Source organism: Sapajus apella, unplaced genomic scaffold, assembly GCF_009761245.1.
Source record: "Sapajus apella isolate SASKATOON/1434 unplaced genomic scaffold, GSC_monkey_1.0 scaffold97, whole genome shotgun sequence".
NCBI classification, from domain to species: domain Eukaryota; kingdom Metazoa; phylum Chordata; class Mammalia; order Primates; family Cebidae; genus Sapajus; species Sapajus apella.
Genome location: NW_022437037.1, coordinates 4874723 through 4899435, shown reverse-complemented (window position 1 = coordinate 4899435; position 24713 = coordinate 4874723). Strand labels below are relative to the sequence as shown.

Sequence of the window (24713 nt, the reverse complement as noted above, 5' to 3'; positions counted from 1 at the left end):
ACGGGAAGAAATCAGATGCTGCAGCTGATGAGGGCGGCCAGCCCAGGAGGCATCTGGCTCCCCTGCCAATGCCTGCCAGTCGCCACGCTACACCCGGGGTGCTGGTGTAGGTTCAGGTGTCCAGTCGGTATTTACTAAGCACCTGCAATGCCCAGGCCGCTACAGTGCTGTACAGAGTAAGTGCTTGTGAGTGCTTATACTGAGGGTAAGTCAATACATGGGCTTGGTACGACCCGTGTCTTTGGGGCCAGCAGGGCAGGATGGTCTCTTCAGCCTCACACTGGAGCTCCTGGCTGGATGGTGTCTATGCAGTCAGGGCCTAGTGATGGAAAGCTCGGCAAACAGAGAAGGCAGAGGGAATGTTCTGAAATGACCTTGAAATGACCCATCACCCTCTGAGGTGATATTGTTGAAGTCCAGCCCACCACAGGCACTGAAGGGCTCTCATTTGCTGATGATACTGATCCAAGAAGGGTGCAAGGCTCAGCTATTGAACCTGGGGTCAGACTCGTAGGCATAGGCTTTTCTGATGCCAAACCCATGGGCACCGAGGCTTCTCAAGCTCATCCTCAGTCAGCGGCTGTTTCTAACTGGGAAAGCTCTATGCTAGCGGTGGGGGAGGAAGCAGCCAGAGAGACCTGGAACAGCAATGGGGCCCCACGTGGGACGGTTCAGGGGAGCAGCAGGACAGCCAGGCCTCTGTCAGCACCGGCCTGCAGTCTCTCACCTGGTCCCCACTGCAGCGCCCCCCTGGCAGGACAGAGCCGCTGACTTCTGTCCCAAAGGAGCTGTGCGCAAGGTGGGCGCTTGTCCCTGTAGCCAGCTGGAGACTGGCCCAAGACTCAGGAAGAGAACTGGGTTGGATCTGTTCTTAGTGTGGTCCAGATCGGCCACGTCAGCACCAGCTGGGTGCGTGTTAGCAATGCTGATTCTCAGGCCCCCCAGGAACTCTACGGGGGACTTGGGTGCTCGCTAAGTTTGAGGACCAGGGGATTAGATGATCGGCGAGATCCTTCCTGTTTTCTCAGCCGTCCCCTTCCTGAGTTGCCTTGACGTCTCTCATCCTGGGTTCTGAATCCTGGGCTTCGAACTCTCAGGACACCCCATGCTCCTGCTTGTTCTTTGTGGCACGGGCAAGGCCTCCGGAAAGTCAGGGACAAGAGCTGTGGGTGGGGCATGACCACTACTAGCTGGGAAACCTTGGCCATGGACGTGGATTGTCTCCTTTTCTTTGAGATGGAGTCTCACCCTGTCGCCCAGGCTGGAGTACAATGACACGATCTCAGCTCACTGCAACCTCCACCTCCCGGGTTCCAGCGATTCTCCTGCCTCATCCTCCTGAGTTGCTGGGATCACAGGCGTCTGCCACCACACCTGGCTAATTTTTTGTATCTTTAGTAGAGACGGGATTTCATCATCTTGGCCAGACCTGTCTCAAACTCCTGACCTTGCGATCCGCCTGCCTCGGCCTCCCAAAGTGCTGAGATTACAGGCATGAGCCACCGCGCCTGGCCCAGGATTCTGTCTCCTTTTCATTCTGAAATTCTATGATCTGGTCAACTGAGGTTCATGCTCGCTTCCCGCCCCACCCCCTTGCCCCGAGATGGAGTCTCGTCCTCGTCGCCCAGACTACACTGCAGTGGTGGAATCTCGTCTCACAGCAACCTCCGCCTTCAGGGTTCAAGCAATTCTCCTGCCTCAGCCGCCCGAGCAGCTGGGACTACAGGTATGTGCCACCACGCCCAGCTAATTTATGTAGTTTTTAGTAGAGACAGGGTTTTGCCATATTGCTCAGGCTGGTCTCGAACTTCTGACCTCAGGCGATCTGCTCACCTTGGCCTCCCAAAGTCCTGGGATTACAGGCATGAGCCACTGCACCTAGCCCATGCTCACATTTTTATAAGCACAACAGCAGTAACCAACAGACCCATTTTTCGGAGGCCTTCCTGTGCGGGGCACTGGGCCAAGCCCTTGGTTCTTGTCTCAGCTCTGACACCAGCTGGGGGAAAAGGGGGAAAAGATGTGGGTGGGCAGTGGCAGAACCTTCTTTAGGCCCCAATTTTTGTAGTTTTGAAGGCAGGGCTTTGGAGGGATGAATCACACATCAGCATGCGCATGCTGCGTGAAAGCAGCCCCACACAAAAAGAGGTACTGGCACGGTTTCATTCATGTGAAGTTCTAGACAAAGCAAACAGGACTATGGGAGAATCAGAGCCGGGGCTATGGTAGTTTCAGAAAGGGGGCAGTTTGGACTGGGAAGGGGCAAAAGGGGGTTGCGTGGGGTAACGGGGATGGATGTTGGATCTCGACTGTGGTGGAGGCCTCAGGACTGTTACATCCATTTGCCAAAATGTAACAAACTGTACATTTAAAAAGGATGGATTCTGGCTGAGTGCAGTGGCTCCTGCCTGTAATCCCAGCACTTTGGGAGGCTGTAGGCGGGTGATCACCTGAGGTCAGGAGTTCGAGACCAGCCTGACCAACACGGAGAAACCGTCTCTACTAAAAATACAAAATTAGCTGGGCATGGTAGAGCACGCCTGTGATCCCAGCTACTTGGGAGGCTGAGGCAGGAGAATCACTTGAACCCTGGAGGTGGCGGTTGTTGTGGGCTGAGATCACGCCATTACATTCCAGCTTGGGCAATAAGAGCGAAACTCTGTCTCCAAAATGTCACTAAAAAAAAGGATGGATTCTACTGTAGGTAAAATATGCCTCAATTTAAAACATTCTTAGTAAAATACGGGCTTTGGGACTGAATGACTTCTAAAAATGCTTTGAGTCTGAAATCCTGGGTTTCTCTCACAATGTAGGGTAACTGAGAGCTACTGATAACGATGCCAGGAGGAGGTTCACATCTGCCTGTCACAGAGCGGGCTCTGCCCCGGGCCCCTGCTGTCACCTCCTGTCAAATGGCAGCAGTGCCCTGACACCGGTTCATGAGGCATCGCCTGCACCTCCAGCATAAGCCGGACATCGGTAACCTACAAATGGTTTTCAGTCACCTCGGTCTTCACTGGGGAAGCCACAGATCTGCTGAGATGCCTGGGACTTCTCTAGTAGGTGTCACTATTGTCAGCAGGAGCTGGTGGGAGGCAGTTAACTAATTTAATGAACCAAAACCACAAAGAAAAAGATTATGAGAGGGATGTGGAGGAGAGAAAAGCACCAGGAGCCGGCGACTCCCCGGATCTCACACGCATGGTTCTGCCAGGTAATCTTTATTTTACACATTTGCAACACGGCAAGAGAATTCACCCTGTACAACACCCTGATCAGATCCCCCACCCGTTATACATTATATGTTTACATAAATACTCAATGATCATTAATGTTAAAAAAAAATACTGAAACTGCTTCTGCGTCCCAACCTCTAACCAGGAAAGCAAATGCTATGTACAGACCTGCGAGCCCTCCCTCACACCAAACTATTTCTGGATTAAATGTGTCTGACTTCTCTGAGGTCACATGACTAGGCAAACGCAATGTACGATCTGCAAAAGCTGTCGGAAGAGTCAAAGCCCCCTGTGTAGACATGATTTCTGGACCCTGTAACAGTATCTTACATGCTCCAAAGGCTGACCTTCTGGAGGTTCCCCATCTCCTTTGGCTGCCCCCTCCCAAATCTAAAACGCTGCCTCACAATAAGCTGTCCTGTGCGTGAGTTAGCTGTTCCGTTTCATTCTGACCTTTCTGACTCTGGCCAGGACGCCGTCCCACATGGCCGACCTGCAGATCACCTGCAGCCAGAACACCAGCAGGTCCCTGAGACGGCTGGGCCAAGCCCTGCCCACTCACCCCCCGCCATCTCAGCGCACTCCTTTACACGGTGCCTGAGATGTGCGGGGCCCCGTCCCGGCAGTGAGCCATCTAAAAGCATTATCTATTTTTCAAGCGTAAACCATGAAGAGAGGCGCAGATGCATTGCCGGGCTGCAGAAGCGGCCTCGGGGGAATCTGGAGTATGTTCAGCCTGCCGACCAATAACTACATTCCAGGTGGTGACAAGTATTAGCGTCAACTCAGGTAGATGCCTTTTAAAGATGCCCTGCCAGAAACACCCTAGGGAGAACTGGAGTGAAGAGCGGGTCTTTCAGAACATTTAGTAAGTTCCAGATGAATACCTTTTTGATACACCAAGAGGTATCAAGTCAAAGTCTAACTTCTGCAGCGGGGGAGCCATTAACTTGCTGAATCCTAAAGGGCAGAATCAAGCCACAGGCCACAGGCATCCTGGACTTGGCTTACGGTCAGTCTCACAAGGCCAGGGGTGGGTCGGAGAAAAGCAGAGGGGTGAGTGTGGCGCGTGGAAGCAGGGGTGGAGGAGTGGGCTAGGATCTGCTTCCTTTGAAATCCAGCAGCTTGGCAGCATAAAGCATGAACTGTTCCGCTGTTTTACTGGGTGTATGGAGCTGGGCCAACAGCCTCAGCAGACTGTCTAATGTTCTAAGAGCCTTCCTCGAAGAAAATGCTTCAGGATGGGGGAGAAGGCCAGAATGCCACCTGCAATTCCAACAGGCATCGTTTCTGCTCCTCCTCGGTCTGCACGGACTGGCTGCCTGGAGTAGACTCTTGTAAGTATCAAAACATGACGCCCGCTTTACTGTGGAGGAAGGCCATCCTATACGGCCCAAAGCAATAATGCATGGCATGAGTATGCACTCCCTTGAGAAAATTCTCCTTGGCTTAGAAAATGCATCTCTCACACAGCGACTGGGAGAAAGCGCCGCAATGCACCAAAGCCTTTCACTTGCGTGCCCAGAACGAGCCTATGTGGGATCAATAGGCACAGGGAGAAAGAGGGCAGAGGAGGGATGGTGGAGGGGGAGGGATCATAGAGGAGAAGCAGGAGGAGCAGCAGGAGGAGGGGGGGGAAGAGGGAGGGAGGGTGTGGAACGAGAGTGCAGAGCTGGATGAGGTCATCCTGCAGGAGGCGCTCTCACCCTAACAGCCATGTGAAGGGGACTTAGGCGGCTGTGTGCTGCCTTGGCAGGCCGGACATGTTCAGGGCGGGGAAGCCCTGGATGTTTTACTCTAAAGTGGTTTCTTGAAAGAAAACTAAACGGACTCAGGCCAGGAGCTACTTTCACACTGAAGCAAGCACCTCCTCACAAGGGCCTCCTACCATTCACCAGAGTCATATTCAACATTATGAAATGCATTGCCACTTAAATTTCAAAGCACCGAGGGACCAAGAAATGGGCCGATGGAGTCCTTGGCCACTGTTAAGAGCCAGGATTAAGAGATCAGTGACTGTTCTTATTGTCCGAGAAATAATTTTCTAGCGAAACATACACACTTTATTAAATTTCACAGCCAGCAGCACTTTCAGTCCACACAGATTTCTCAAAGGAAACGTGGATATTTGGCGTAGGCAGAAACAGTGAGGAGGACAAAGCAAAGCTATAAATACCACCAACGGCTCTGCTCTGTGCATCCGACATTTTTTGCCCAATCCTTGAAATACTGAAGGCCTTAACCATTCAAACACCGCATTGCAATGAAGCCAGCAGACCGTGAAGCTCAGGCTACAGGAGGGTGGCTTGTCAGCTGGTGAAGCCACTTGGCTTTGGACTCCATCCGTCATCTTCACGCAACAGCAGAGATGAACGGTGGGCCACAGCTATGAAGTGAAGGAGAAAGGGAAGATACATTCACAGACAGGAGGGAGAGCTTAAATAATTTTTTAAAAGCTTGGAACCACCACCTGCTTCACCAGTCCTGGCCTGGGGTTTTGACTTTGCTTGATCATCAATCTGACTTGAAGCCTTTTACCAGTTATAATACAGACACGGCCAGGTGACCTGCTTGTCAGGAAGGCTGTGGCCATCTTTGTTTCTGAAACACAGTCTTACCTCATCTGTTCACTGCTGTTCCGGAAGGGTCAGGACTAGCACTGCAGACACTTGCCATGCTGTGAGCGAGCCCAGACATACGCGTGGAATCTGAACACCCAATGCTGGCATTCCCGTGCCAGTCTGATGGCTGAGGCTCCAGCGCTTGTCCACACACCCTCCTGGCTCCCTCTGGCTCCTCCACTCCCTGGCTTCCTTGCTGGCAAAACCCAGCATGTGAAATAAGGACACCTCCACGGAGACCCTTCCGAGCAGGGAGGTTTCATCACACCTTTCGTTCTTGCCAAGGAGTCTATCACCTCATCAACAACTTCTGCTTGTGGGAGAAATAGCAAACGTGTCCCTCTGAGGGAAGGACTGAGGAGGGCTTTGGCAGGCACAGACTGCAACACATTTCTGTAAAAACTGGTATTGTGTTTCTGCACAGGAAAACCAAGTGTTAAAAAGATTCCCATCCTCCAACTGCCTCTGTCACACAGTCCAGTCCCGACTTAACTTTAAAAGGGTCCAGAAGTGAACACTTAGGGCACGTTTACTCTTCTCCTGAAGTTGGGAAGACACGGATGCCTCCCTCAAATACCTGCTGACAGGTGGGCACCCGTGGCCTGGGGAGGGGCGTGCTATTCGTCCATAGCAGCCTCCAGGAGCACCTGCCTCAGAAGGCAGCCCGCACCTCCAGAGCACCCAGATGGAGAACCAAAGTGCAGAAAAAGAACACCCGCTTCCTCGCTAGTCATTCAGGAAGAGAAAATGGCACGGGAGAGGGAAAACAACTGTTTTCTGAAATGGAGACTTTTTCAAGTTCCCAAACCTGTGACCTAAGTGCCACCTCATACCCTGTGGTTTCTCACTGACTCTTTTAAGCCAGAGGTGAGAAAACAACTCCCAGAGACCACGATTATCAACCCGATAGGTCCCAGTTCCCCCTACAGTGTGGCTTTCTGACAAGCCGAGGCAGGGGTAGGCTCCAGCTTCTGGAAACAACCCTACCTAGCCGGCCCCCAGGCAGTAAGAAGCATCCGCGATGGGGCCATGTTTTGGTCTCCTTTTAAGCTCTTAGTCACATAGGACCTTCTGAGCTTGTCCCAATATTCAAATGCTTTTCTCTCTAAACTGCAATACTGCTCACTTTAGGCAGCTCTGTGTTCATTCCCAGGCTCTGAAAATGTGGAAAGGAACTTCACTGCGTTTCTGTGAAATAGTTCACCATCCCCAAATCCCTGAGTGAAACTGTTGAATCGTGCTCCCTTTGTTCACATACATACTCTTGGACTACGGGGACCAAATCTGTTGCATTCATCTATTTAGAAATCCTACTAGCCTACACAAGAAGCTTTTTAATGGGGATGATTTGCTTGGACTTAAGTATCGGCTTAAATACGACCTATTCTGCACCAGCTACTCCTTAAGGAAAACTCCTTTCCATTTCCTCCCAAATTCTGATCACACAAAACAGAGCCACAGGCATGAAGGGAAACGAGACGGGGTGCTCTGGGCAGTCAGGGAGGGGGTGCTCTGGGCAGCTAGGGAGTGGATGTCCAGGGAACTCCAGAGACTATAATGCTTTTTGAGCTTAAAAATGTTTCTTTCCATCCATCAGGCAATATCTCAACCCCCTCCCACCACCTGGACTATGCCACAGGCATGACCTGACAGTGACATCATAGCCTCCTATTCCTGTTGGAAAGAAGGCCACTGGGCCTCAGGAGCGGCCTTCCCAGTCACTCTCAGGGTCTGGGCAATGCTCAGGGCAGGAATCCTGGGGCAGGTGCTACATCCGAAGCTGGGTTTTGACTCTGCTTTCTAAAATCACCTGTTTTCATTCATGTTTGCCTCCTGAAGAGGCGATGGCACCCTCCCCTTCCTCCTTCCTAAGTTCCGGTGTCCTTATAGATATTTCCTAAAGCATCAGACAGACACCTCACACCTTCCTTCCCCCTCCACCTGTCGTCCTCACCACTGCCCCACACCTGGGTTCACAACTGCATACACCTTAGAGCTCCCAAATGAAGAAGAAAAAAAGAAACCTAAATTTAAAATGAGTAATTCCTTTTCTCTTCCTCTCCCCCTCCCTGTGCCCCTCCTCCCACTCCCACCTGAAGGAGGACTCCAGCTGCCTCTAACCAGCCACAGATCCAGTTTCCATAAAAGAAGAGTACAGAGTCAGGTTTCCGCGGCACTGTGCTCCCAGCCACGTGCCCTGGTGTCACTGTCGGAGGTGCCAATAGTTCACTGTAGGAGCTGCTCTCGCTCTCCAACAGGACTGTGAATAAAAGTTTCCTTGGACAGTGCCATCCTCGAGGTCGACTCTGTCACACGGTGCCTTCCCACTCGCCCTGGGGCTCCACAGAGCCGTTGGTCACCTTCTTTACTTTCTTCATATTTTCCATCACCCCAGATGTCGTCACGCTAAACAAGGAAAGAAAAAGAAGATAAGGAACATCTCACAGTCTCTTAGTGTAAAAGGCCGTCTCCACCACAGGGCGGTGGTTAGGACTGATAATGGGTGTTAGTGTTCGAAACACACAAATCTAAGTTTGATTCCTGGCCTGTTCCTTACTAGCTGTATAACCTTGGCCAAGTCCCTTGACCTCTCTATGCTTAAGTATAATAAATAATTCTCACTTTTTAGAACTGTCATGAGGGAAAACAAGATTCTCCAAAGCGCCTAATTAATAAACACCAGCTATCATTATTACAATCGTCATGAATCTTTTTGTCACAGCTTGTGTCATTTTTGTGGTGCATAGATATGTGACGTTATGGTTATGAGACTGAAATCTGAGTCTTAACTGACATTCAGAAAAGAAAGCTCATTAGCCAACCACATATTTTAATAACCAGCCACAATGGATCATTTCTGGGCCAGGGGACAGAATCACAGGTTTAGAGGAGCCTTCTAGGACCACAGATTCTTTGGCCATGTAGACAGAGAACTGGCTGTCTTCTGCAGGCTGGGGCCACGTCACATGGCTGTGCATCGGTGCATGGCCTCGGCCTCCACTCTGTGAGCTCCCAGGGCTCCGTCTGCTGGTGCCTGGCTCTGAGAAGCTCCATGGAGCCATTCACTGAATTCGAGAATTAAGAATGGAAGACCGCTGGTCACAGGGCGTGAGCTATGCAAGGCAGCCCTTCCATCAGAAGCAATCACACGCACAGGCCCCACCTTCTCAAGAGGATGATCTCTTGCCTCACAGAAGGTGGGCTGGTCTGTGCAGGAACTGGGAGGCTCTGTAAGTATCGGGAGAACTAGGGAGACATACGGGGTCCAAAGCCACTGGGCCCACCATCTCCCTGTACTCTAGGAAACAATGAGGACTTATGCTCCCCTACTGTGGACCAAAAGAAATTTCCTCATCAGTAAAATCAATCAACTAACTCAACACTCTCTCTCCAAGGACCCAACCCATCCCCCTGCCAACTACCTCATCCCTTTCCCTACAAATGGTGACAAAGGGGCCTTATATGTGACCCATCTAGAGTGCATGCAGCCGGACCTCATGGTAAGTAAATGTTTGTATGGGGTAAGGGAAGAAAACCTCCCCCTCTTCCTCGTCTCTTCATTCTTGCCATCAAGGTGCTACCGCACCCAAGCTCAAAGAATCCCTCCCTCCGCCCCGGGTTGAGACCTTTCTCAAATGATTCCTTCAGACTCACTGGTTATTTGTACTTACAGCAAAGTTGGGACAAGGCATGTGGCTGGATCCCACAGATGCTGTGAGTCTAAAAGCATACCCCAAGACGAAGGAACATGCCTCAGCTGAAGCTGCCCAGCATCACTTCCTGCCAGCTGGCTCCTGTCTCAGGCTTGGCCTCCTTAGGAAGACACTCCCCCCAGGAGGGATCCATGTGCACAAGGCTGCTCCTGAAGGGACCTTCTCTAGATGAGGACACAGGAGGTGGGGCCTCTGCACAAGCCAGAGAGCCCCCTGCCCTGAGCCCCGCAGTAGCCCCCGTGCCTCTTCACAGCTACTCAGACCACAAAGAAATGCGACCCCACGTCTTCCAGAAACACTCCAGTAATCATGCACTGTCCCATGATCACTGCGTCTTGTTAAAAAGGACAAGCAGTTCAGTGCACACTGACACTAAGCGGTAAAGCACCTTCCCTGCGACCCCAGTACGGCCCGACAGCAGACTTGGGGACAACATATTCTACTTGTCCTTCTCTAAGAAAATACTCCTCTCCACATGGTGGGCCAAGAGAGAAAACAACTTTCATTCTTCAAGACAGGCCTTGTGCTAGGTCACAGAGGGGGAAAAAATGGACTTCTCGCTTTTAGGGGGCCCACAGCGCAGGAGGGGAGAGATGGTCTTCCAGAACGACACTGCAGGGTGGCTTCCAACAGAGACAGGAGTGCTGGGAACCGAGCTGGGTGATGGCTTGGGCTGAGAAGAATCCCCTCTGCTGGGAAACTGGGAAGCCAGGAAGCCTGTCATGAGACACGCGGAGCTAGCCCCAAGATGGATGGGAGGAAGTCAGGAAGAAGAAATATAAAAGCCAGAAAAAAAAGAAGAAATATAACAAGCAAAAAGCATGGAGGAAAAACCCAGGACCTTTTCTAGAAAGTCCAGGAGTGCTAAGTGGTCACAGTGTATATATATTTATATATTTTTTGATTTTTATTTTATTTTATTTTTTGAGATGAAATCTCGCTGTCACCCAGGCTGGAGTACAATGGCACGATCTTGGCTCACTGCGACCTGTGCCTCTGGGGTTCAAGTGATTCTCCTGCCTCAGCCTCTGAGTAGCTGGGATTATAGGCACGTACCATCATGCCCAGCTAATTTTTGTATTGTTGGTAGAGAAGAGATTTCACCATGTTGGCCAGGCTGGTCTCAAACTCCTGACCTCAGGTGATCCGCCCGTCTCAGCCTCCCAAAGTGCGGGGATTACAGGCATGAACCACCACACCCAGCCTACAGTATATATATTTAATACCTCCAGCCAGTCTGGAAAGGAGAGTGGCAGGAAGAGAGGCATGGGTGGACACAGGGCGGCAGGGCTGTCAAGGGCCCGGTCTGCCTCGTCACCCAAGGATGACCCTGATTCTTACTCCAGGGGTTCTCACCCCTGCCTCCTGCTCAGACTGCCTTGGGGAGTGAGAAAAGCACAGATTCTGAAGTGAGAATCAGAGTCTCCGGGAGCGCAGCCAGGAAGCCGGCATTGCAAAAACACTTTACAGGTGATTCTAGAGCTCAGAGGAACAGACAGGAAGGGCCAGCGCACCTGTATTCCCAAGGCAGCTCACACCAGCATTCCCAGCACTTTGGGTGGCTGAGACAGGAGGATCACTTAAGCCCAGAATTTGGGAGCAGCCTGGGAAACACAGCAAAACCCTGTCTCTCCAAAAAAATACAAAAACATTAGCTGGGCATGGTGGCGTGCATCTGTGGTCCCAGCTACTGAGGAGGCTGAGGTGGAAGGGCTGCCTGAGCCCGGGGAGGTCAAGGCTGCAGTGAGCTGTGATAGTGCCACTGCACTCCAGCCTGGGCGACAGAGTGAGACCCTGTCTCCAGGCAATAAAAGGATGGAGGGGAAGGGAAGAGGATCGGGGGTGAAGAGGTCAGCCACTACAAACCCCAGGCATGAGACAAAGAGGTGGGGTGGGGCAGGGGTGAGAAGCACAAAGTGGGGCCTTCAGACGTGGTCAGTGCTCCACACGGGCTGAGCAAGAGGGAGGTGTTTCAGCCATGGCTGCGGAAGACTGGGCAGATGTCAGTGCCGCCAAGGCCTGTGGGAATGCTGGGGCGGGGCCAGCTTGGTGTAAAACAGGAGTGCCGCTTCAAGTCTGAGGTGACAGGGAGCAGGACAGAGGCACCTGGCATTCAGGAGGGGCCAGGGGCAGCGAGGGGCAGAGGCAGCCCTAGGCTGGGTGAGGGTGAGTCCTGGGAGAAGAGAGAGAACAGAAGTTAAGGGCATGCGGGAGCACAGGAGGGTGTCACAGGCAGGGCAGGTGACATGGAGCTTCAGCATGTGGCCAGGACTGGGAGCAGCAGGAATGAACTCAAGGAGAGGAAGAAAGCTGATGGCAGATGCCCAGGGTGGGGTGGGCACTGCAGCCTGTTTGCCCAACAAGCCTCCGGGAAGCTGAAGGAACACCTGGGGCCCCATGCTGTGGGGAAGCCTGGCTAGTCCTCTGCAGATGGGTGCCAGCAATGCTCCCGGGAGCTCAAGCTCTGCTGCAGGGAGAAGAGAAACCTGGGTCAGATGAACACCTGAAAGCCTCCCTGGCAGAGACACGTGGCGGTGGGGCTTCAGCAACTTCACAGGCACCTCACTGGGTGTCCTAGTTTTGGTGCAAGCACTTAAGAGGCAAACAGCTGAAGGGCCAACATCCGATCAGCAACCTACGTTGCAGATAAGCATTCCTTCCTTGACATCGAAACTGTAACACCCTTTCCTCACAAAGCCCCAAGTCTCTGTGCTTGCAACCAAAAGTGCCAAATGGGACACAGGTTTCTTCTGCCACACAAGACTGCAATCACATGTGGCTCGGGCCTAAGTGGCCCATGGATACATCCGTTTCTCTAACTAAAAAGTGTTTTCAGGAAATGTGGGGTGACCTGGTGAAGAGACAACTCTATTAGTCTCCAATCCCCGTTTCCACGTTTGTTCCCCGCCCAGCTGAGAGAATGCAGGAAGCTGTGAAGGGTGAACAACAACCATGCGGACAGCATTCTGGAATGGAACCCCCGGGGAGAAAACCTCCTGGCCAGGAACCCACACACCAAACACTTCTTTCCATTCTCACTCCTCAAGATGACAAGTTATTCAGATCATTGAGGATACACAGAGCCTAGGAGGCAGCTACTAAGCCTGAAAATAGAAATCACATCCAATACTTTTAACTTGCCGATTATTTACCGATAACTTCTGTTGCCAAAATTGGTAGGCCTAAAGAGAGATGGTCAAAGAAACGGACGGGGAAAGAGACAGAAGGTCAGTGTTACTTTGGACTGTGCCCTCATTCCCAGGCCCAGACAGAGAAGCTGTGGCAGGACTGGTGGGGTAATGGCTGCACTGGGGGCAGCCGCGTGGTCCACACTGGCCCATGCTAGGCTCTGCTTGGCTGTCAGCAGGTCTCTCTCCTGTTTGTCAGAGAGAAAACAAGCACCAAAACAAAATTTTAAAAAAATTTTGCCATGAAACAAAAAGATCTTCATAAGTATCCAGGCTCCAAGAGGTGATGGCTGAGGGAAAGGGTGTGGGCAGCGGGCACCCCCGTGACCACTGTGGAGTGCAATGGTGTAAAGGAGAAGATGCTGTGACCCAGCCACTCGGCTTCTAGCTGCCTATCCGAGGAAGCCCGCAGAACGCAGAGGCACCAAGCGAAAGGCTCCCAGCAGGGGAATCACACACACAACATGTTTTAGGTTATTTCCTGATGCTGCTGGTTACCAGACAGACACATGTGTGCCTCTTCAACCAAGAGACACTTGCTGAGATCCTGCTACTTGTGGGAAAGGCAGCTGATGGTCCTCCTGCACTCCTCTCCACTGTCTTCTCTGCATGGGGAGAGGCTGTTTGGGGCCCTTGGCAGGACCTGCCTTCCATGTACTGTTGCCATGGAGCTGAGCACAGAGAGCTGTCCCATGCTGCCTGACCTGCTGACAGCCAACCAGAGCATGGGCCAGTCTCAGCCTCCGAATTGAGAAGAATTCAAAGGCTGCCAGGGCTGGGGGCAGAACACAATACCAATGAAAGAAGAAGAGAACACTCCGCCTTAGGCTAATCATCAAACACAGCAATTGACCTGGCTTCTCACATTTCAGCGTTAACAAGCAAATATGCTTAATCACTATTCATTTTTCTAGACAATGATTGCCCTTTCCCAGAAAATAGGACCCTAGAATCACTCACTCCGTGACTCGGATTAGTGCTCGAATATAGGTCAAAGTCACTGTGCTGTGAAAAGCCACGTAGTTATCTGATGATAGAGGATGTTTGAGGATCATTAGCAGGCTCAGAGATGACTCAGAAGGTTCCATTTTCAGACATAAGCGCCTGACGGCAGCCTGACAGAAAGTGGGCTCCTTCCTCTCCCTTGTGAACGGGCCATGAATATCCCTAAGTCCGTGCCACCGAGTTCTTGGAAGCAGGCTCCAGTGATGCTCAGTAGATGGCGAGTTCCATCATCCCTGACAAGACCCAGCAAGGCCTGGCAGATACTGTACTTCAAACTAAGACAGACAGCCTGGGGCTCCAGCGTCCATTTCCTTCCCTTAAAAACAGAGGAACCACCCCTGGAGCCACGAAATGCTGAGGGCAGCTGGCCTGATTCACACTGCGCTGCTTTTAGTTAGGCAGAGGGGTCAGGGCTAAGGAAGAGTGAAGAAAGATTTCTTACACAGACTCCATTTCCAAGTCATCTTCTTCCTGAGAAAGTTGTAGGTAGGGGTTATCTGAAGCTGGACGGAATTTATACCCCGTTAGAACAAAGAAGACCAGTGTGGCCGTTTCATCCAGGAGCTGCAAGTTTAAAAACCACCCAAAACAAAGAGATTAGCAACACTGTTCTTCAGAAAGCAATGGAACTAAACAAACTGACATACTTCCCCACAACCCACCACTCACTGGTTCTTCACTCAAATACCAGTTCCTGCTACAGGGCATTTTCCTTAGACCTGCTGAAGCCTCAACTAGGAGCATTCTGCCCAGGGATGACATTTCAGAGTCCGTGCTCTGCTTTGCTCTAACGGGTCTTCACTGGTGGCTTTTAAGAGCACATCACATACCCACATCCTCCTACAGTCTCTGTAGCGCGCAAGAAAGTCACTTGGTGGCTTACTCTAGTAGCTAAGCTGGTTCTAGTTTATTGCAAAGATGCTTTATTACTGAAATAATAAAATGGGCAAAGAAGAAGGGAAGCCTGAACTCTAATTACTCTAAGCCCTGTAACTAAAGGAAAAGACCCCATCGCATCTAAGTTCTAATTATTCAGGGTAAATCTTTCTCTGCCTAAAGCTTTTCTCTTCAGACTTCTAAGACTGAAAACTAAAAAAATGCAATTATTTTCAGATTCCGCATGGAATCCAGCAGGATTTCTGGACAAACAGATCATCTCAATTATAGACGAGATAGAAGAGATGGAAGGAGGCCGGGCGAGGTGGCTCACATCTGTAATCCCAGCACTCTGGGAGGCCAAAGTGGGTGGATCACCTGTGGTCAGGAGTTTGAGACCAGCCTGGCCAACATGGCAAAACCCCGTCTCTACTAAAAATACAAAAACTAGACGGGCGTGGTGGCACACGTCTATACTCCCAGCTACTCGGGAGTCCAAGGCAGGAGAATCGCTTGAACCCAGGAGGTGGAGGTTGCAGTGAGCCAAGATCGTGCCACTGCACTCCAGTCTGGGTAACGGAGTGAGGCCCTGTCTCAAAAACTAAAAAATAAATATAAAAAAAAGTTTAGGGCCAGGCGCGGTGGCTCACGCCTGTAATCCCAGTACTTTGGGAGGCCGAGGCGGGTGGATCACGAGGTCAAGAGATCGAGACCATCCTGGTCAACATGGTGAAACCCCATCTCTACTAAAACTACAAAAAATCAGCTGGGCATGGTGGCGCATGCCTGTAATCCCAGCTACTCAGGAGGCTGAGGCAGGAGAATTGCCTGAACCCAGGACACGGAGGTTGCGGTGAACCGAGATCGCGCCATTGCACCCCAGCCTGGGTAACAAGAGTGAAACTCCGTCTCAAAAAAAAAAAAAAAGTTTAAAAAAAGAAGAGATGGAAGGTCTTAGTAGTCATTCCCAGACAAATTAGTAACAACCGTTAAGTTACACTTCAAGACTTTATCCTCAGGCATAAATCCTCTGGCATTATGCCTGTGAGCAGCATACCTGGTAGAGCCACTTCCACTGGAATGGAACAGCAAGCTTGAGGAGAAAGGCAATGATCCTGGTGAAGTATATGTAACACACAATCTGTGTGAAGAGGAAAGAAACAGGAAATCAAATCAACATAAAAGTCAGGACACCACTTTTAACAATTTTCTTTCACAAATGAACTAGGAAACAGAAAACAGATTCATTCAAAGAAAAGCATGTGACACGTACAGTGTGAATTAATACATGCAGTGGAGAGACATGGCTACCCTGCTAGTTACACTTGAAAGAATTTCTCACTTTCTCTACCTGACCAAGTTATTGGTAACAGCCACACCCACGGGGAGCACAAGACACTTCAGTTGGGTTGTTGTTAACCCTTCCTCACCCTCTGCACAGACGTACGCCCTTGATTTCAATCTCCAAAGACTGTATTTCTTATTCTCAGGCTTTGAGGAATATTTACGGTGGTGATAGCGATATATAGCCACAAAGGGAAATTACTGACTTCTGTCCTCTTCACTGGCAGATGCTGTAAGCATCTGTGGTCCACACTCATAGAAATACAAATACTACCAAGTTCTCTAGCAACGAAGGTGATAAGCACTCAATGTGCTGGCCAGTAGAGCATGGCCTGCGCATGGGGGCTGAGCTCAGCTGGCCTGGCCATCAAGGACCACTCATTCTCACCGCATGCAACCAGAGGGGTTCTTTGATGACCTCTGTCTGTCTGGTGGATGACATAAAATCCACAGGAAAGAAAAAAGAAAAGAAAAAAAAGCAACCCCAAGAGGAGTGTCTGCTCTTGCATCGCTCTCTACCACTGAAGTCTGCTGTTTGCTTGAGCAAAGGAACTGTCCGAAGTGACAATGGCTAACTCACAGAGGGGAGACCTGGAAATGTTCTTTTAAGAGGCAGGAAGCAAACTAACTCTGGGAGGCCTGTCCCTTCTACATTCCAAGAAACTATGATCCTAACAATTTCTAGCAAGCTCCGTCTCTTGGTGCCAGCTGATACAACTTTTCATGTCCATCAGAGTCCTGTTTCTGGGTTTTAAAACAGCCGTCTTAATTTTTCTGTTCTTAAGGGAAATTTACTACCACAACATGTAACTGGTTTTCTCAAATGACTAAAACAAAAACGGCTGCAGAAAAACATGATACTGTGATCCCATTTTTCTAAATGGATAAAAATAGTGGCCAGGTGCAGTGGTTCCTGCTTATAATCCCAGCACTTTGGGAGGCCAAGACAGGTGGATATCTTGAGCTCAGCGGTTTGAAACCAGCCTGGGCAACATGGCAAAACCTCATCTCTACTAAAAATACAAAAAGTTGCCGGGCGCGGTGGCTCAAGCCTGTAATCCCAGCACTTTGGGAGGCCGAGGCGGGTGGATCACGAGGTCAAGAGATCAAGACCATCCTGGTCAACATGGTGAAACCCCGTCTCTACTAAAAATACAAAAAATTAGCTGGGCATGGTGGTGCGTGCCTGTAATCCCAGCTACTCAGGAGGCTGAGGCAGGAGAATTGCCTGAACCCAGGAGGCGGAGGTTGCGGTGAGCCGAGATCGCGTCATTGCATTCCAGCCTGGGTAACATGAGTGAAACTCCGTCTCAAAAAAAAAAAAAAAAAAAAAAAAAATACAAAAAGTTAGCCAGGGCCAGGCTTGCTGGCTCACACCTGTAATCCCAGCACTTTGGGAGGCCAAAGCAGGTGAATCACCTGAGGTCAGGAGTTTGAGACCAGCCTGGCCAACATGGTGAAACCCCAGCTCTACTAAAAATACAAAAATTAGCTGGGTGTGGTAGTGAGTGCCTGTAATCCCAGCTACTGGGGAGGCTGAGGCAGGAGAATCACTCGAACCCAGGAGGTAGAGATTGCAGTCAGCCAAGATGGCACCACTGCACTCCAGCATGGGCAACAGAATGAGACTCCAACTCAAAAAAAAAAAAAAAAAATTGGCCAGGTATGGTGGTGTGTGTACACCTATAGTCTCAGCTACTTGGTACTTGGAAGGCTGAGGTGGGAGAATCACCTGAGCCTGGGAAGTCAAGGCTGCAGTGAGCCAAGATCACGCCACTCTAGCCTAGGCAACAGGAGTGAGGCTCTGTCTAAAAAAAAAAAAGTAAAGCAAGTCAAAGGAGCAGGTATTCATGGCAAATGCCTAGTGAAAAAAACCCAGAAATAACTACCAAGCTGTTAAAAGTAATCACCGTGGAGAGGGGAAGACCCGGCTCGTACAGGGCTTGTGCTGTTTCGAAAACCTCTGCAGTTTTTGTTTTTCTTTTCACATCAAGCATGTGTTACTTTTCTGACTACTTAAAGCCAAATTTAAAACTAAAGTTAAAAAGATGCAACTCACCAGCTGGGCACGGCTGTCGCCTCAGCACTTTGGGAGGTCAGGGTGGGTGGATCACCCGAGGTCAGGAGTTCAAGACCAGCATGACCAATATGGTGAAACCCCGTCTCTGCTAAAAATACCAAAAAAAAAAAAAAAATCAGCTGGGCATGGTGGCGTGTGCCTGTAATCGCAGCTACTCAGGAGGCTGAGACAGGAGAATGGCTTGAACCTGGGGTTACAGTGAGCCAAGGCTGCACCACTGCACTCAAGCCTGGGAAATAGAGGGAGACGGTCTCAAAAAAAAAAAAAAAAAAAAAGATGTAACTCAGGTATTTAATTTCCCATTTTAAAAGACATAAGTAGATTTTATAAAATGAAAGCCAGGCATGGTGGTGTGCATAAGCAGTCCAAGCTATTCAGGTGGCCAAGGCGGTAGAATCTTTTGAACCCAGGAGTTGGAGTCCATCCTAAGACAACATAGAGAGACTCAGTCTTTAAAAAAAAAAAAAAAGAAGAAGAAAAGCAAGCCATACTGGCCAGGCACAGTGACTTATGCCTGTAATCCCAGCACTTTGGGAGACAGAGGCAGGAGGATCACTTGAGGTCAGGAGTTTGAGACCAGCCTGGCCAACATGGTGAAACCCTGTCTCTACTGAAAATACAAAAATTAGTCGAGTGTAATGGTAGACGCCTGTAATCCCAATTACTTGGGAAGCTGAGGCAGGGAGAATCACCTGAACCCGAGAGGCAGAGGTTGCGGTGAACTGAAATTATGCCACTGCACTCCAGCCTGGGTGACAGAGCGAGATTTTGTCTCCCCCCCCAAAAAAAAAAAAGAAAAGAAAGAAAAGCCACACCAGTCAGCTCCAGTTGGCACATCTTGTGCTTTCACCAATTCTTTGGAAGTCCATTTGCTCTACTCTTTGAATTGATTTTATTTATAGATAGAGGATTTTTTTTTTTTTTTTTTTTTTTACTTACCAAGACGTAATAATGTCTGAAAAGTTTCAGCTTTGCTAAGTTAATAGCAGCTAGAGAAGAAAGAAAATGAAGCGCTCGTTAACTTCCCATTTTTAAAAGCAGGCCTCATTCAGGCACCCTCTCAGTCAAGAGGCCACCTCTAATGCAGATGAGCACACCACTCAGAGGCACATCACTCTCTGGAATCAAGTCCACTGAGTAGGCTCTCCTCCGATCACCAGGAAAAAACGTGGGAGCAGCATGGCCCCAGACGTGAGCTGGAGCTGGCTTGCTCCAGCGATTCCCAGGGTCAGCAGCTGTAACCTGGCTATGGTGGGAGTATACTGACATCACAGGAATTGGCAGATGCTACAAATCAGGAATGTTTCCCCCCAGAGAGCCAGCATGAAACATTTCAGCTCTGCACAGAGCTGTGACCTCCACTGGGACTAGTCTCAAGTTGGTCCCAGAGAACCAGCTGGGGGAGCCTCCCACTAGCTGAGGGTGTAAATTCAATGAACCCACAGGTGCATTTTGCAAATTTCACTGAAGTTATCATTAAGTGACTTGTAATAAGCCCTTTCAGTATAACCTCCCTAGCCAGATCCTATCTTCATGCATGCTCAAGGTCAGCCAAGCCAGGACAGCTACCTTCCTGACACTGCCTGTGGCTCTGAAATATTGATGAGCAGAGGGAAGCCTGGCTTCCTGCCAGATCAGCAATCCTTTCATTCATCATAAACCTTCCTGCAGGAGGGAAATTAATTTTGCTTAATAGCATTCAATTACTGATTCAGTTTAAGAATGGGACTGTGGGTGGTGAAGGTTCAAATTCCCTTTTCCTCCTCCTTTGGGCTCATGATTAGTTGTGGGGGGTGGGGGGGAATTCAGGCTTAGGATTCCAAAAGAAATTCCTTGAATCCTAAATTATCTTCTTTTTTCTTTCCTTCTTTTTTTTTTTTTAAGACGGGGTTTCACCATGTTGGTCAGGCTGGTCTTGAACTCCCGACCTCAGGTGATCCACCCGTCTTGGCCTCCAAAGTGCTTGAATTACAGGCGTGAGCCACCACGCCCGGCCCTAAATTATCTTCAAGATGAGTATCAACTAACAAAACCTCTGAGAAAACAAATGCATTAATGAGGGGACACTCAAAAAGTCTCACAGTTGAGAAGATAGAACACCTGCCCCTGGGGCTGCAGCGGATCATGCAGGCACACACATAACACCTGAAGATGCAAAATCACAGCAGCTTTCTTCTCTAGCAATGTCTATAGCAGTCTTGTTATTTTGAAAAAATTAAATCTCAGCCGGGCACAAAAATTAAATCTCATAGCTGTCTGTAATCCAACACTTTGGGAAGCCAAGGTAAAGGATCCCTTGGGCCCAGGAATCTGAGAGTAGCCTGGGCAACAGGGTGAGACCCGTCTTTCAAAATAATTAAGGCCAGGCGCAGTGGCTCAGACCTGTAATCCCAGCACTTTGAGAGGCCGAGGCGGGTGGATCACGAGGTCAGGAGTGCAAGACCAGACTGGCCAACATAGTGAAACCCTGTCTCTACTAAAAAATACAAAAATTAGCTGAGCGTGGTGGCTCATGCCTGTAATTCCAGCTGCTTGGGAGGCTGAGGTAGAAGAATTGCTTGAACCAGGACCCGGGAGGTGGAGGTTGCAGTCAGCCGAGACTGCACCATTGCACTCCAGCCTGGGCTACAGAGCGAGACTCCATCTCAAAAAAAAAAAAAGAATTAAAAATGAGCTGGTGTGCTGGCTACTTTAGGGGTATAAGGCAGGAAGATTGCTTGAGTCCAGGAGTTTGAGACCAACCTGGGCAACACAGTAGAACCCCCATCCCTACAAAATACTAAAAAATAGGCCAGGCACAGTGGCTCACACCTGTAATCCCAGTACTTTGGGAGGCCAAGGTGGGCAGATCACCTAAGGTCAGGAGTTTGAGACCAGCCTGACCAACTTGGTGAAACCCCATCTCTATTAAAAATACAAAAATTAGCTAGGCATGACGGTGGGTGCCTGTAATCCCAGCTACTTGAAGGCTGAGGCAGGAGAAGTGCTTGGACCTGGGAGGCAGTGGTTGCAGCGAGCTGAGATCGTACCACTGCACTCTCCAGCCTGAGTGACAGAGTGAGACTCTGTCTCAAAAAAAAAAAATTAGCTGGGTGTGGTGGCATGCACTTGTGGCCCCAGCTACTTGGGAAACAGAGGTGCCTGAGCACTGGAGATTGAGGTTGCAGTACGCTGAAATTATGCCACTGCACTCCAGGCTGGGTGACAGAAGGAACCCAGTTTCAAAAAACAACAGAAAAGGTAAATTAAAAATCAAATCTCTCTGGTTCTCATCTTTTCTTTGTTTTTTGTTTATTTGTTTGTTTTGTTTTTTTGAGAGAGGTCTCACTCTGTCACCCAGGCTGTAGCGCAAGTGGCACAATCACAGCTCACTGCAGCCTTGACCTCCCAGGCTCAAAAGATCCTTTCACTTGAGCCTTCCGAGTAGCTGGGACCATAGGTGTTTGCCACCACGCCCCACTAATTTTTGTATTTTTAGTAGAGATGCGGTTTCACTATGTTGCTAACTCCTGGGCTCAAGTGATCCACCTGCCTCAGCCTCCCAAAGTGCTGGGATTACAGGTGTGAGACACGGTGTCTGGCCTCATCTCTTTTGTATTCAGTCAACACAAGCTTACCAAGCCCCGACTCTGAGCCAGGCCCTGCAATATAGCAGTATACGTGACAGCTGCACCCTCTACCCCCCGGGCAGCTGCCATCCTGTGAGGAGAGAAGGGCATCGAAACACAAATTATGCACTCACTGAGTGACAGGCACACACAGCCACTGCCAATGGGCCTGAGAGCAGATGCTCCTCCTCACTGGGGGATGGGAAGGCCTTCTCAGAGGACACGACATGAGAACTGAGAAGCATCAGATATCGATCATGACGTACTCCCAGGGATTTTAACCTTCACCCTCTGGGATGAACCTTTTGTGTTCCTTTCTGGATGCACACCTGCTGTTCCCACTGGCAGGGGACAATGAAATGACCAGCTCACACTGTACTCTGCCCAGCGGCATGACCGGAACCCTGTCCCTCCCAAACCAGTAAACAGTTCTTCAACAAGAACACTCAATTCTTAACAGCACCAACAGTTAGACTGCTTAAATGATAAAAAATGCTTTAAAAGTCTCCTCTGAATTTTGCTTGCCTAAGTCCTGACAAACAAAACTCCTGCCTTGCTTCAACTGAGAAAATCAGCCAGACAGAGAAGTGTCATGTTTTCATTCCTAGGTTTCAAGGTGCCCTGGCAGGGGTAAGGACGGGCTTCCAGGCCAGACCAGGGGAACGGGGTGAAAGAGAGGGCTTCCCAAAGAGCCTAAACACAGATCGGCAGTGAGCCAGGGTGGAGAAGGCAAGCAGGGAGAGTGCTGGGGAACAGAAGATGTGGAGGCTCAGAGGCGAGAGAGCTGTACATATAAAGAAGGAAAAGCAGCTCAAAGCGGTTGGACTGTGGAGCGCCTAGGAAATGGGGCAGGGCTGAGTAAAGGCATACATTCTGTAAGACACAGAAGACTGAGCTTGCGCTACTGGTTGGTTTTGAGGGTCCCAGAGAGCCTCTAAAGCAAGCTTGTCCAACCTGCAGCCCAGGACAGCTCTGAATGCAGTCCAACACAAATTCGTAAACTTTCTTAAAACATCATGAGATTTTTTGTTTTTGCAACTATTTATTTTTCTTTTTAGCTCATCAGCTATTGTTAGTGTGTTTTATGTGTGGCCCAAGACAATTATTTTCCCAATGTGGCCCAGGGAAGCCGTAAGATTGGACAATCCCGCTCTAAAGGGTTGGGTTTGTTTTCTTTTCTTTTTTTTTTTTTGAGATAGGGTGTCCCTCTGTCTCCCAGGCTGGAGTGCTGTGGCATGATCACAGTTCACTGAAGCCTCGACCTGCTGGACTTAAATGATCTTCCCAACTCAGCGTCTCAAATAGCTGGGACTAAAGGTGCACACCACTGCATCCAGCTAACTTCTTACAGAGAGAGGGTCTCACTATGTTGCCCAGACTGGTCTTCAATTCCTGAGTTCAAGAAGGCCTCCCATCTGTTTCTCAAAGTGCTAGGATTGCAGGCATGAGCAACCCTGCCAGCTGGTTTTTGTTTTTTAAACTAGTCAACAGCAGCAGTGAGAAGGAGGGAAAGAGCAGAAGGAGGAGTTCGATCTGTAACTATGAAAAATTGACAGAAGTCACAACCACATTTGAACTAGCCTCCCAAAGGTTTTAGGCAGGGCAACACCATGATCAGGTCTACACTTAAGAATAATTCCTCTGTGGAGGAAAGATAGAAAAAAAAAATAAGAGCCCAAATTAGTCAAAGACCTAGAGTCTGCGGAGGCCCCTCTAAAAGGCAGTGAGACGTCCGTCCATATGGAGCAATCAAGGTGTGGATGCGGCAGTGAACATCAGGCTGACCCCCCTCAGTGGCTGCAAGGAGAGAAGGAAGAGCAACAAGGCAATGAAGGTGAAGACAGCAGAGAGAATCTTAAGGTAAAGTCTGACGGGTCTGTCCTTTTCACAGGGAAGGAAATGAGGATGGGAGGGGACTGAGAGAAAGCAAAGGGGTTAAGGCACTGCAGGTCTTAACCACTTAAGGACCAGGCTTGGGTGAGAGCAAAGGAGAGGAAGGCGCTACGCCTGGCACCTCCCTGGCATCATGCGTCACCCTGTCACATCCTCCAGGCTCAGGAAGGACACTCTCGGATGGGAGGCGGGCTATGAGCTGTTCCATAAATGAGCCTGTACACCCCACACAGGCGCCAATGAAGAAACATCACCACGCGCAGATGCTAGGCCATCTAGGTGCCAAGACTGACACACGGACCTTGGGAACAAGTGCTGTCCAGCTCACAGTTGTTTCCAAAACTCACCAGGCTGGCTCATGCCTATAATCCCAGGACTCTGGGAAGCTGAGGCAAGAGGATCGCTTGAGCCCAAGAGGGAGACCAGCCTGGGCAACACCTGGGCAACAACCCTGTCTCTACTAAAAATAAACATATATCAGCTGGACATGGTGGCACATGCCTATAGTCCCAGCTACTTAAGAGGCTGAGGTGGCAGGGGAGGCTGAGGCCAAAGTGAGCTGTGATTGTGCCACTGCACTCCAGCCTGGGTGACAGAGTGAGACCCTTTCTCAGTAAAACAAGGAAAAAAAAAATACCAGATTTAAAAAAAAAAGCCCACCAGTCGTGATGACATAATTTCCAGTCACACATAGGACATTCCTTTATCGGACAGCAGTTGGCAGGGTTGAAGCTCCCAAGCCCTACACTGGAGCTCCAGTCGCAGCTGAAGCAGCAGAGGCAGGGACTGAGCTTACTCATGGAGTAAGAAAAAGGAGAGCAGGCCGGGCACGGTGGCTCACGCCTGTAATCCCAGCACTTTGAGAGGCTGAGGCGGGAGGATTATGAGGTCAGGAGATCGAGACCATCCTGGCTAACACGGTAAAACCCCATCTCTACTAAAAATACAGAAAATTAGCTGGGCGTGGTGGTACAGGCCAGTAGCGCTAGCTACTCGGGAGGCTGAGGCAGGAGAGTCGCCTGAAGCCGGGAGGCGGAGGGTGCAGTGAACTGAGATTGCACCACTGCACTCCAGTCTGGGCAACAGAGCGAGACTCTGTCTCAAAAAAGAAAGAAAAAAAAAAAAAAAAAAAGGAGAGCACAGGGGGCT

The 24713-nt window shown here is 49.9% G+C and overlaps 1 protein-coding gene across 5 annotated transcripts in view; it reads right to left on the bottom strand.

The window, feature by feature from the left end:
- Positions 1 to 3205: 3205 nt before the first annotated feature.
- GPR107 (G protein-coupled receptor 107) overlaps positions 3206 to 24713 on the bottom strand; it is an 83246-nt gene continuing 61738 nt past the window's right edge. For 4 of the 5 annotated variants that reach the window (XM_032257594.1, XM_032257598.1, XM_032257595.1 and 1 more), the window contains 4 exons: positions 19003 to 19052; positions 15697 to 15780; positions 14206 to 14327; positions 3206 to 8263 (listed from right to left, as the gene is read on the bottom strand). In XM_032257594.1, the coding sequence (XP_032113485.1) occupies positions 8167 to 8263; positions 14206 to 14327; positions 15697 to 15780; positions 19003 to 19052 (353 nt within the window). In that variant the 3' untranslated portion in view covers positions 3206 to 8166. Of the gene's footprint in view, positions 8264 to 14201; positions 14328 to 15696; positions 15781 to 19002; positions 19053 to 24713 lie in introns of those variants that run through there. The other variant, XM_032257597.1, reaches the window with a different exon arrangement.